Here is a 13,385-nt window from a genome sequence, read left to right as displayed (position 1 = left end):
GAGGGGTGGTGGGGGCGGGCTGCAGCTGCGGGCGCTCGGCAGCGGGACGAATGTGACGTGGGCATCCTGACGCACGGGGGCAGGGGCGCCCGTGGGGTCCGTGCGGTTCGGGGGCTCGGGCTCCTCCACGAGAACTGCAGGAGAACCGGTAATGAAACACCCAAGCCAAAACCATGGCCCGGACAGAAATACGTGTTTAAAATTTAAATATCTCCAAAAATTCCTTACTTGTTTTAAGAAAATTTTACACCGTTAGATGATCAAAAAGACAAGTATGTTATCCCCAGTACGAGCACAATGTTGTCGAAAGAAAATCACAAAACGAGACGTATCAAATTTAGTAAAGAATGGTGAATTCCACATTTTGAAGATTTTTATCTAATTTGTCGTATCAATAAGTTACGGTATGTTTCAGTCTTGCGTTGGTTTTGGCTTCAGCTCCTGTGTCAGCGCAGCGATCGGTACGTTACGTCGGCGGCCCGCAAGAGCCCCTAGGAGGTAGGCAGACCCGCGGTGGCAGGGTGTCGTGCAGTGTGGCATACCCTACTAAGAGTCGTAGGGGATCTCGATGGAGCGGGGGTCGGACGTCGGACTCAAGAGCACATCCCCTTCTCCGCTGACAACGTTATGCGCAAGGAGTTTCAGTACCCAAAGTCAATTGCGTTTGTCTTGATTCCAAAAAACGTCCATTTACCAAAGTTCATGGAGTTCAAAATTCGAAAACAAGAACGCAATTTTCTGTGTGTGTGAGGAATCTGGGATGTGCTTGCTTAGAAGTGCCTTCAGTTCGCAGTCAGCGGATAAGGCGTGTAGTGGGTGTGCTTTTGTGGCCGAGACTGTCGATAGTCGGTCCGGGTTCAACTGAGCAAACTGTCGATCGAATTACAGGTGTAATGTGCCCGGTCGATTTGGGGTCGATTAAATAGAGTGATTAGGAATAGGGGCCAATGATTCTCGTCGTCATTCCTACAGTAAAAATTGGTCAAGTTTTCCAAAACGTCTCAACTGCTACCTGCTGAGCGATACGTACTGAATATGCTGTCGCGTCGACCCGGGCCCGCGTCGAGGCCGGCGCCTAGGCCCGCCCCCATCCCCAGGAGGCTCCCTCCGATGGACTGGGTCCGGGAGCGCGCGTTGGACGGCGGCCAGGGCCAGGGCGAGGTGACGGGGTCGTAGCTGGGAGAGCGCCTCTTCTCCACGGGCGGAGGCTCGGCGTCGTCTGGCTCTGAGTCGGGAGGCTGCAGGGAGCGCCGCCGCCGGGCGAGGTCCTTGAGCCGCTGTGGGATGGCCAAGCGCTGCATCAGGCTGCTCACCGACGTCCGTGGAACCGGCCCTGCCAAGCCTGAAAGAATAAGAATATGAAGAGGAATAGGAATAGTGATATGAAAAGTGATAGGAATAGTTATAGGTATAAGAAGGTAGGGATAGGAATAGAAATAGTGATAGGAATGATAATAGGGATAGGGATAGGAATAAGGGATAGGGTTAGGGAAAGGAATAGAAATAAGAAAAATAAATAAAATACGAGTAAGCTCGGAGACGACGGCATGCTGCACTCACCCGTCTCCGCAGCGCCCGTCGACATGGTCCTGGCTCGCAGGCGCTTCTCCTTCTGCCGGCTCTCCTTGGCGATCTGCCGCATCTCCTCGTGGGCCCGCATGCGCTCGAAGTCGTGGAGTTCCTGGAGGCGCCTGTCTTGCCGCTGCTGCTTGCGGTTCACGGCCTCGGACTTGCGCCTGGCGGCCAGAGACGGACAGGGTCAGAGCAGAGGCGCAACGCGCGACCGCGTGTTCGGGAGGCACCGGGCCCGCTAGCGGTTGTATTCATTTGTGGAGACAAACAGTGAGGTGCGGCGGAAGGGATCACCCAGAAAGTTTGCCCGTCATTTGAAACTTGTCATGTTCTGCTTCTGCAAGCTCGCATAGCGCCTGGTAGGTAGGCAATATCTTGCCTGCATTGCATGTGTGTAGCGCGGGGTGGCCTACCCCGAGTCTCGCAGGCGCCGAGCTCCCGTAATTTGTTGAATGGATCAAATCAGGGAAACGGACGTACTTCCTCGACGACCGCACATGAATCAGAGTAAAAAGGAGTAATCTCTGGAAGATCCCCAAGCACGCCCGTTTTTCTCAAAATTCCTTCGGTAGATTGCGGGAGCTTGACGCCTGTGAAACTCGGGATAGGCCACCCCGCAGTACACGCATGCACTGCAGCCATGATATTGCCTACCTACCAGGCGCTCCGAAAGCTGGCATGAGATCGAGGATCGGCTGAAATTGGCAGTTACGTAACACCTTTAGGATTTAGATGATCTTACACTGTCAAAAATATCGTCGTAAATTAACAAAAAAATGCAAACTTGAATTATAATTGAAGTTGTAAATTTACGAGAGCACATTTTTTCTAATCGCCAATGGATTTCAAGTCGATACGTACTGCATGTATTTTTACGATTGCCAATCGTTATTGTACAACTTGCCTCAAGTAATTTTTCTCTGTAAACCTTCCTACTATTTTTTCCGGTGTAAAAGGGGAAAAGGCGAGTCAAATCTATCTCTATACAATCACCAGAGGGCACCCGTCTTGGATTATTTGTGCGCGACTGAGATTTATTCGTCAGTTGTAATATTAGAGTTTAACCTGATGGAATTTCGCGTGAAATGTTTATTATGTGTGCGCATTATTAATAACTTTGCGCGTGACTTTTACTTTGGCTGCCTGTGGTACGCGGCCCCTTGCCTTCCGTTCCATGTGTAAGCGAGTGCAAGGCATGGTGCTGCATGGCGAGGCAGGGTGATGCCCACCACCTCTTCCGTGCTCCGTGCTATGAATTTCATTTCCCCCTTTTTTCGGGAGGGGCAACGTCCTACCTATGATTTCAACACTTGTGAAAGACCCAACCGTGTCCGATAACCACGTCCAAACCACTGGACGGGCGTTTCTTTGGGAGGTTTTGTGCAAATTACTATACGGAGCTAGTTTAGAAATCTTCGAACGGGTCCACTAAGAAGAAAATACATGCTGCAATTTTTCAATTTTGCGAATCGGACGGTTGGTTAGGTCTGTTATCATCTGTGAATCACGACAGTTGGCATTTCGATGGCTTGCCTCATCGGGTTAGTTCTCCTGGAACGGAAATGGCGGATTTTATAGGGCACAAGCCCTAACGGGAGGGACCTTACAGAGCAGGCATTGACTCCCGACTTCTTCTCCCTCCGAGGTCGTACGCGGGCGCCTGGACGCACCTGTTCTGGCGGGAGCGAATCAGCTCGTGAACGCGTTTGGAGGCGCCCGCCCCGGACCACGTCCACTCGGCGTTGTTCGGCGTGCCGTCCTGCTCCTGGCCAGCCTCGTCGGCCGGGAGGGTCGAGCTGTCGTCCGGGTCCCAGGCGTCGTCGCCCTGACCGCGACCTTGGCCGCCGTAGCGGTAGTGAGCCTCGGCCAGTGCGTCCGTGGCGGCCGTGAAGGGCGCCAGGCTCTTGGCGCGCTGCCTCGTGAGCCGCTGCTGCTGCGACCACTCGCTGCTCAGGATGTCGGCGTCCGGGAAGCCCTGGTACCCTCCGTACGGCAGCGCCGTCCCGGGGGCCATGTGCTGCAACCGGAGCGCACCGTCAGCCTCCGCAACGCCCTACCAACGCCCCAACGCCCACCACCGTCCTGGACTCACCATCGTGCTGTACACCTCGTCGTTGCTCACCCCGCCGCCCCAGTTGACGAGGGCGTTCATGAACTCGTGCAGCAGCTCGGCCGGGTCGAGCGTGTTGTCGGTGGGCGCGGACGTGTCGGCGAAGGTGGCGCGCCGGTCGATCCTGCCCAGCTCGGTCTCGGAGCGGCGCCGCACCAGCAGCCGGCCCGGCAGCACCTCGGACAGCGCGCGCGGACGGCAGCCGGCCGCGGCCCGCGAGCTGCGGCGGTACCCGGCGCCCGGCAGGCCAACCACCACCGGGAAAGGGTGCGCGGCCTTGGAGTAGCCGTCGTCCAGCCAGAAGAGGTCCGGGCACGACGAGCACCTCTCACCCATGTTCAGCGAGCACAGGCTGTCGTCGTCGTCGTGGTACACCGGCTGCGGGCCCGAGCACGGCGTCAGTCAGCACCACCACAGTACCGCCTCGCGGTGCACCAGCACGTCACCCACCTTGACCTTGAGCAGGTACAGCTCGTTGAGCACCCTGCGCATGAGGTGCGGCATCTCGTGCACCATGCCGTTCCACAGCTTGGTCTGCGTCACCTTGATGGTGCTGGACAACTTGGCCATCCGCTTGGAGCGCATCGCGTCCGTGATGAAGCCCAGCACCATGAAGAGGTAGCCGAGACCGAACACGAGCCACACGATGAGGAACACCTTGTAGAGAATGTAGCTGACGTCAGTTTTGTACGGATCCTGGCCTAAGAGGAGAAGAGACGTCAGCTGTCAGCTATGACTCTCCAAATCCCGATCAGCGGGTGTCCGGTTTGGTGGGGTAGAGACATGGTATCCGGTTTAGCATGCACCCAGAAAAGTCGATACTTGATTTGAGTTCCGGTGCTTGACAAGTTGAGGCCAGGTACTTGTTTTGAGAAAATTTTACTCATTTTGATCTGAATTTTTCTTAAACCATGGCCTCTCCTGGGCCTCAACTTGTCAAGTACTAGGACTCAAATCAAGCATCCACTTTTCTGGGTGTGGTAGGGAGGGGGAGGAACCGGGATTCTGGTTTAGCATGGTAGAGACCGGGGTCGACCGGTGGACACCGGTATAATACCTACCAGCCACGAGGTCGCCGAAGCCGATGGTGGTGAGGCTGACGAAGGCATAGTAGATGGCCTCGTCGAACGCCCAGCCTTCAAAGTACATGAAGAGGAACGAAGGGCTGATGATGAAGACGAAGAAGCCGAGGCAGAAGTACATGAGGATGCTGCCCGCCAGGCTCATACCATCGTGCCGGTGCGCTCGGTACTTGTCTCGCGCACGAAGGAACTGCAGGTCAGAGAGAGAGAGACAGAGAGTGGCGTCAGGACTCGGCCGCTGCGCCGTTGGAGAAGCGCTTGTGTATGACGAACTCACGAAGTGTCCGAAGTAGTCGGCGAGGCTTTTGAGGAGGATACCGTTCATGGGTATCCCCACGAGCGCGTAAAGGATCATGAGGAGCCGTGAGAGGGTGGTCGTCGGGGCCAGGTTGCCGTATCCTATCAGAGAGGGGCGTGAAGGTGTGAGTGAGGGCGGATTCATTTGAGTCTCCAGATGGAGACGTTGTTGCGGAGAATGCGGAGAATTGGCGACAAAGTTAAACTTATTAGTATAGCATGTTTTCTCTAGATATATAACCTTACCTCTCTAGTCCTTTGCAAAAGCCAATGGAGTGGCAGCGTGGACACAGAAAAAATTGCTATAATATGTATGATCACTCTAAATCTCCTTGATTCGCTCAGAGTTCTAATTGCTACAGTTGTTGATGCAAAGATATCAATAGTGTTATATACCTATGGTGCTAACCACTGTAATGACGAAGAACACGGCGTTGTAAAAGTGCCATTTGTAAGGGTCGGCTCTGTTGGGGTCCACGTTGAACGACTTGCCGCAGTAGTCTTGCAGCAGATGAAGGATATCCTCAAAGGTCCTGTTGTCGAGGCTGTTATTAAGTTTCGCTGCAAAAGAATGAAACATCATCATCAGTGAAATGTAATACCTCGGCGGCCAGACACTGAAGACAGAAATGACAAAGAAGCAGAAGCATGTGGCCGTCGCAGACGCAGTCCCAGACACGGGCCGGTGGGCCGGGCCCGGGCAGAGGACGGCGCACACGGGCGGTGGAGGGACGGGGCCGCCGCGGAGGCTGTGCGTTGACGTTGACCTCCCCAACCCCGCCGCCGCCGAGCCGCCGCCGAGCCGCCGCCGCCGCGCCGCCCTGGTCATCGCGTTGTGCAAATGAGGCGCGGTCGGGCTGATGTCCACGGGGACCCGCGGTGCTGCTGCGGGGCGCGCCGTGGCATGGTGCGGGGTGTTAGCGTCGCTGTCACAACGCCAAGGCTCGCCGGCGCGCCTCGCACTCCCGCCGCCGCCGCTGCGGCACCGCCGGGCACCGATACCACGCGGACCACGGCCACCGCCTTGGATTCGGTCCATAATGCGCACTTTGGCACACGCGCCCGAGCGTGCGGTGAGCCCCGCGCGTCACGGGGCGAAAGTGATACCGTTTCCTCCAGGATGGCCGGCTGGCCGGCGGGCAGCCGCACAAGAGGAGTTAGCTCTCCGGAAGGTCCACGTGCGACGAGACGGAAAGGGGCAATGGTGCATTTTAGAGGGGCAGGCTGGGCGGGGAGGAGGCGGGGCGAGCGGCGCGGAGGCAGTGCGTCATGTGTGTCGCGAAGCGAGGCCCCCGCAGATAAATGTTCTCCAGGACGCGCGCGTGCAAGGGAAGGTCGAGGTTCGGTGCGTTCAGGTCTCTCCGCATCCACTGGACGGCCTGGTGCGCGCGCGCGCATCGCGACCTTTCGCAGACTGGTACCGGAGGGAGGAAAGGGAAGGGACCGGGGGGAGTGGAGGGGGGGGGGACAAACGGCGACAAGCCAACTTACTGACGATCTCCTCCTCAGTCCGGCGCTCCTGCTCCAGGTGCTTGATCTCCCTGGCCTGCTCGATGTAGTGGAAGACGGCGGCGCCCAGCATGAGGTAGGCGAGGAAGAGGAGCAGCAGCACCAGGAACTGCTTGCCCGACATGTTGGCGGCGGCGGCGGCAGCGGCACACGGTCATCGGCTGCGGGCAGGATAGAGACGTATGAGCGCGGGTCACGCCGCCGTCACCTTCTCCGCGTCTTGAGTCGCATCTTCATCACTGACCCACAGCGATGCTCACGGGGCGGTCGCGGCGGCCCTCCGAAACCAAACACCCCAACGAACGCGCGCCGCGCCCACCGCACGGGGGCGCCGCCACGGCGCCGGCCATGCAGCGCGCGACCGCAGCCGTGCGGTGGGCGCGCGAGGAGACGGACGGCCCATCCCGCCACGTCAAACGGGGTGACGGCGGCGTCTAGTCTTCGTCACGCGCGCGCGGTTTTTCATGTAATACTACTTCAAGTGGTTTATGGGCTTCTTGCACGGGGAGGGGCTTTTGTTCTGTCACCACAAGGCGCTACTGCGGGGGCCTCTGATAAAAAGTAGCGAACAGGAAATGCGATCCGCCCGCCCGCTCCGGCCGCGGCTGCTCGTCCCTCTCACAGTGTAGCGCGGGGCCGCGCGGCCATGGGCTGGGCTGGGGACGTGGACAGGTCAGTTGAGCTGGCATGGAGTCCGCGAGGATGCCACCGGGAATAATACATGACGCTGCCTCAGCTGCAAGTGGAAGGGGTGGTGGTGGTAGCAGTGTTGGTTCGGAGCGTTGGACGGTGAAAAGTTGTATCGGCGGCGGCTGGGCTGTGAACTAAACGGCTGCAAACACCACCGGGGCTCGAGGAGGAAGTCGAGACGGCGGAGGGTCGGATAAAGAGATATTGGTTTTTCGCTCGGCTCGGACCCAGTGGACTGGTACTGGTCAGGGAGGTGAGGAGAGCCGACGGTGATGGAGAACGACTGGAACGAGACAGGCAACCAAAATAAAGAAACGTGCGGGAGAAAACACACCATGCCGCACCATGCACACAAAAAAAGGCTTCATTGTGAGGATCAACTATGTTTGGTAGGGCCAAGCTCAATAGCTGGAATCGAGAATCCGAATCCGATATTCACAATCAGTAGTTGGTTGTCACGACCAGACACTTGTACGAATTGAACCAAACTTCCTCTTGGTTCTATTCGTACGTGTGTCCGGTCCGGTCGTGACAACAAACTCCTGGTTGGTCGGCATCTGATTCTATCGATTCCAGTTATCGAATTTAGCATACCAAACAGAACTGATCCCCACAACAAAGTCTTTGTTTTTCCGTGCAGAATTCAGATTACGATTATCTTTGAAGAAAACTGAAAGCTAACAACCGCTCCGACCGATATGCGAAATCTTTTTTTTTTCCGAATCGAATTTTGCTCGTATCTGTCACGATAAAAACGGGCTGATGCAGTTGCGAGCGCTCCGAGAATGCGAAAGTGCAAGCTGCAGCGAAAAAAAAAAGAAAATTAGCAGTGTCTTGAGTATACCTTTTGTTTTTCGAAACGCAAGTCTTACACACTTCTTGCGCCAAGTAATCGCATTTTTTTTTGCAAACTTTTCTTTTTTCCTGTATTTGTGTGCGTTTCTTTCTGCAAACCCACGTGGGGCAGCCTGGCCACGCGCGCGGCTTATAGCGGCGTGATAAGAAGACATGGTAGCCTCGACTGCGTCGGACGGGACGCGAGGATAAGATGACCGGCGCGGGATTACCAGCGAAGGGCGTTCGTTGCAAACTGAAAATCACCTCGCTTTATGTTTCGGTCACGCTGGGAAATAACGCAAGTGTGTGAATGTCACACATGTGTGGGTGTGTGAATAATGACAATTCGTACACTTTGAGGGAGTAAAAGGCATGCATTTTTATTTCCTTGAAATTCGCACACTCGTGTGCCTTCATGTGTACGAATGTCGTTCACACACCTACGAGTAGTGTGCGACATTCACACACTTGGGGTATCTGAGTAGTTTCTGTTGGGCAGTGTTCGGAACGGTCAGAGCGGCGGTTCTAATAGCGGTCACCCGCCACACCTATCTCCGCGTCCCGTCCCCGCAGCCATCTCCTCCCATCAGTCCAAACTCGCTTTGGTCATTTTGGGCGTGGCGCGTGGGTGGGGCGGGGCGTAACCGACAGTAACCGCACACAGCGCCCTGGGCCTAGGCGGGCGGCGGTGTGGAGGAGTATAGGGCGGGGCGGGGCGCGGGGCCAACGGCGACCCTGGCAGGGAGGCGGCAAAAAGGTACCCCCCTCCCCCTCCACCCTCCACTCCCCACCTCCCCAGGATGCCCAGCTGATGACGCGTCCCTACGATCTCGATGCCGATTAACGAGTAACGGCCCGCGTCGCCTTTCCGACGCTTTTCAGACGAGACGACTCGCGGTAGATACTGTGTTGTGATGTAAGACGCCGGCGAAAAGATTTCTGGGACCCACCATATGTCGCTGGAGTACCGCCGCCAGGCCCCGAGGACGGGGGGTACTCGTTAAAATTTTTGTGATTTGAAGTGTGAGAGGCTTTTCAGATGATCGACGATCGATGGCAGGCGACGCCTTTGATTTGCCGTCGGCCCGTCCACGCCCAGGTGACCGCTCGCGGTGACTTATCGGATAACGGATCCATTAGGCTGGCGATAGTGCTGAGGACGCGACGAGGAAGCGAGGTACATTAATGGTTTTTTTCTTCCCCTTCGAGTGCCTCCTTCACAAAATCACTTTTGCGCGGTGCACGAGGCCTCGCTCTCGTTGGGGCTGGCGCCGCACGTACCTACCCGGACGCAGGTGCAGAGCGCCGACGGCGGAGGCGTCGGGGGCGGAGAGTCCTGCGAACGGCTGGGCTGGCTGCTCCGGGGGTGGCTGCCGCGGTGGTGGCGGGGGCGCGTTTCCCGACAGACGCTCCAACAGCAGCAGCAGGAGCAGCAGTGGGAGCCGGAGGCCTCGGCAGGGGCGGGGTGGAGGATCCTGGGGCTGGGGTGGTCACCTGCGACGCACGACGACGGGGAGGCTGCCATGGCGTCTCTCCATTCCTTGGTGTTTGAGGAGGCTGTGGAGTAAGGAATACACTGACGAGCGCATGCAGAGTTGTGCATCATCCAAAGTGCTACTACCGAGCACTAGGGTTTTGCGACAGACCCTGTTTGGACAGTCAGGATGAGCGCCTATCAGTGGAGTAATTCAGTATTGTCACCTCGATTGGCACATAAGGGATCATCCATAAAGTAAGCCCGCCATTTCACACTTACGAACGTGCCAAGATCAGCGTTTCAGTTGCAGCGTCTGCAAGGTCGCATAGCGCCTGGTAGATAGGCAATATATGGCCTGCAGTGCATGTGTGTAGTGCGGGGTGGCCTACCCTGAGTCTCGCAGGCGCCAAGCCACCGTAATTTGACGAACGAATCTCAGGAAAACGGACGTACTTCCTGGACGATCTCTTACGTTCGTCACTTTGGTTTTTGTCGACTGCCTTCTTTGCGAAAACCAGAGAAAGCTGACCAACCAACCATGTTCCGACCAGGAAGAAATGTAACGACATAAGAGAGAGAAGTTACTGCTTCCTCCAGTAGGGGGAGATCTCCCTCTGTCTCACTGAAGTGGGAGGGCAGGGCAGCGCGCGGAGCCCCGGCAAAAAAAGGAGTAACCCTTGTAAACTTGTGAACAAAACTTGTAAAGTACTTATTTAAAACATGTAATTGAATCATATAATCCAATTCAACGCAAATGGACTGAACAGTTTACTATAGTTTAATGAGCAAACGGACGAAAAAAAAATGCATAGTTATGATTAGTCTAAGGGTGAGGTCATCTGCTGAATAAGAGCATATGGTTAACAGCGCCAGTCAGGCAGCAGGTGATGTAGGCAGGCCCGGATAATTGCCGATAAGAGTCGACAGCAAATACATGTGTAAATCAATGTGGGGTCACTCGACCACAATTTTATTGATAAGAGCTGATACAGCGAGGGGCTAGTGTATCGGACTACTGCCGCTACCACTGTTGCTGCTGCCACTGCTACTGCTGCCACTGCTGCTATAAGGCGGGACACCCGCTCACTGCCTGATCCACAGGACAAGGGACACGAAAAAAAAGACTTTGCTGTGGGGATCAGGATCAGTTCTCTTTGGTAAGCTAAATTAGATAGCTAGAATCGAGAATCCGATACTCACAAAGCAGGAGTTGGTTGTCACGACCGGACACTTGTACGATTAGAACCATAGAACCAAGCTGGAGTTTGTTCTATTCGTAGAAGTGTCCGGTCGTGGCACCCAACTCCTGGTTGTGGGTATCGGATTCTCGATTCCGGCTATCGGATTTAGCCAACCAAACTACCAAACATAATTGATCCTTACAACTGTCATTTTTTCCGTGGACGTTTGGTGAGGCTCTATGACAATCAGAGACGACACGCACCAAGTCTTGAATATTTGCCATAATTCCATATAGCGCCCCCCAAAATGAAGGGACAAACTTTATCGTCAAAGTAAACGAGTAAATTACTGAAAAGACCCCTGTACGCCTAAAGCCCAGCCTGCGCCCGCGACACAACAGTTTGGCCATAACTTCGTGCACATGCACGGTGCGGCGACAACAGCCAGCCGGCCGGGCGCCGCGCGGCGGGCAGGGCGCCTGCCTATACTAATGCGTTGCCACACAAGTCATTCATCGCTGACCAACAATTAGTGTGGCGGCAGAGGTGTTTTGTCTGGCGGACACAGCAGCGGCGGCAGCAGACTGACGGCTACCGCCTCGAGACCGCTGACCCAGTCATCATGTGACAGTGACGGTGCCGGGCGGTATGTGACTCCCGAAAAAGGTTATTATTGGTGTGAAACAGTAGGGAGGAACTCAGGAACTGTGCCAAGATTTCACGAACGAGACGTGCACACGGCGAGGAGTCGGCGGACTTACCAGAAGGAGATGCAGAGGCGGTGCGAGGAGAGCAGCTCGGGAGAGACTGGGCGCCGCGCTGAGGGATGGTGTCAGGACCCTGGCGACGTCCGAGACGCTTGAGGTGGGTCAGGGACGAGGTGACCCGCGCAGAGCCGATCACCAGATCGGCCGGTGGTTGGTGTCACTTCACTCGTGGTTCCAACACTTTTATTCGATGGCCGGCTCGGTTGAAGTTTTTGTAAGCTCCTTTGGTCCTGGCACTCTATTCAGCCGCTCAGCCCCCCTTGATCTCCAACAAGGGAGTGTATTCTTGCGCTCGGCTGCGGAGTGGGTGTGCTGCGGGGAGGGGCGGTCCCGGAGGTTCCGGAGGATCGACACCGAACTCTTGTGCTCGTCGTGGCTGGCGGGCCGAGCGTGTGGGTCGTGGGCCGAGTCCAGAGACCGCCTGCTAGTGTTCACGACGAGGCGCGACGCGCCAAAAAGCAGCGTCAACTGACCGGCGTGGCGGTATGGTCGCAGGAGTACCCACATGCCGACGCCCGCCCCGCCCCGCCCCACCGCGCCCCGCCCCGCCCCGCCCCTCGCCCCGCCACGGCGCAAGCTGCTCCTCAGACGGGACGCACTGCACGCGGCAGGGAGGGCGGGTGCAGGTCGGAGTGCGAGAGATGGATAGACTGAGCAACAGAGATAGAGCGCGTTCGATTTCTCTATCTATCGCACACTCGAGGCGCGATCCGACCGTCTTAAGGCCGGTCGGCGCGGGCGAAGTCGGATATCTGGCCCCAGGGTGACGGACTCGCGTGATCGCCGTCGAGTCCACGCATAGCGCAGGCCCAGGCCCGGGGACTCCCAAAGGTGCACGACAACGACGTCTTCGAGACCCTCCATTTTCCTCGTGGGGGGCTCTTTTTCGATTGCTGATACGTCTCCGATGCGGCACCTGCAAGTTTATAGGGGGAGAACACACATTACTTGTTGGCCTCTTGTCAGCAAGGAAAACAAGCAACGTGCAGCGGTCGTCACCTATATCCCGCCGAGGCCCGGCGTAGATTTCGCCTCTGGCCATTGAGAGAAGCCCACGAAAAGCTGGTGATGAGATTTTCCATCGGAAGCTCGCCTCTTCTCTGCCTCGCTTCCGTGACGTTGAGGCGCGGTGGGCACCGGCCACGCCCGGCCACGCCACGCGGGTGCAGCCTGGCTGCAGCCGGGCTTCAGCCGGGCTGACTAGGGCAGTCCTGTGAACAAGCGACGGAAAGGTCGGATTGGATCACCGCCGGCTCCGCCCGCCCGGCCACAAAGCAGGGACATACCCGCCGCAGCACCGGCAACTGCAACTGTGGTGCATGGCTTTTCATGGTTGGGAAAACAGAAGGAAAGAAAACATTGGAAAAACGAAGGTGGGACTTAATGCCTTGCTTGGGGTGTTGGATTTTAATATGCCTAAAGGCACGAAGAAAGTGTACAAAAGGCATTCAATTTTTACACCTTCAAGCAGTTTTAATGCCTTTGCAAGGGTGCTAATTTGTAATGCCTTTGTAGTTCATTGAAACCCTTCACATGTTTTGCGTACAAGAAGTTAACAAGTGTTCGAATCTTGGGACGACTAATGAAAGTTACATTCCATACTTTATCTAAACTTAATACTTCCTTCACAGACGCAAGGTGGAATAAACGGTTCCAAAAGACAAAGCCAATTATTTTGTGCGGCCCCTCAACGACATCGCTCGATACATGGACAGTGCACACTACTTCACCACACTGTGTTCAATAACAGTGGGTGGGCCCCCTCTCCAAATAGCGGCATAGGAGCAGCACAACGGGCCGACTCTCCTGTTTGAGCAGCCATGTGCGACGGGAAAAAAGGGTTCAGGAAGGAGAGGGGGGGGG

General features: G+C 56.2%; 1 protein-coding gene across 6 annotated transcripts in view; it reads right to left on the bottom strand.

The window, feature by feature from the left end:
* The window catches only part of LOC113211932 (open rectifier potassium channel protein 1), a 13,835-nt gene extending 1,810 nt beyond the window's left edge, over positions 1 to 12,025 (bottom strand). The window contains exons 1-11 of one of the 6 annotated variants that reach the window (XM_052265591.1): positions 11,517 to 12,025; positions 9,379 to 9,654; positions 6,553 to 6,731; positions 5,458 to 5,622; positions 5,042 to 5,163; positions 4,744 to 4,954; positions 4,133 to 4,383; positions 3,665 to 4,060; positions 3,243 to 3,589; positions 1,561 to 1,736; positions 1,031 to 1,342 (exon numbers count right to left, since the gene is read on the bottom strand). In XM_052265591.1, the coding sequence (XP_052121551.1) occupies positions 1,031 to 1,342; positions 1,561 to 1,736; positions 3,243 to 3,589; positions 3,665 to 4,060; positions 4,133 to 4,383; positions 4,744 to 4,954; positions 5,042 to 5,163; positions 5,458 to 5,622; positions 6,553 to 6,694 (2,122 nt within the window). In that variant the 5' untranslated portion in view covers positions 6,695 to 6,731; positions 9,379 to 9,654; positions 11,517 to 12,025. Of the gene's footprint in view, positions 1 to 1,030; positions 1,343 to 1,560; positions 1,737 to 3,242; positions 3,590 to 3,664; positions 4,061 to 4,132; positions 4,384 to 4,743; positions 4,955 to 5,041; positions 5,164 to 5,457; positions 5,623 to 6,552; positions 6,732 to 6,814; positions 7,502 to 9,047; positions 9,300 to 9,378; positions 9,655 to 11,516 lie in introns of those variants that run through there. The other 5 variants (XM_052265590.1, XM_052265592.1, XM_026430476.2 and 2 more) reach the window with 5 other exon arrangements.
* Positions 12,026 to 13,385: the final 1,360 nt, after the last annotated feature.

This window comes from Frankliniella occidentalis, unplaced genomic scaffold (assembly GCF_000697945.3).
Source record: "Frankliniella occidentalis isolate FOCC.00 unplaced genomic scaffold, Focc_3.1 Scaffold28, whole genome shotgun sequence".
In the NCBI taxonomy this organism is placed as follows: Eukaryota; Metazoa; Arthropoda; class Insecta; order Thysanoptera; family Thripidae; genus Frankliniella; species Frankliniella occidentalis.
The sequence above is the reverse complement of the archived record's forward strand: the minus strand, read 5'-3'. Positions and strand labels throughout refer to the sequence as shown.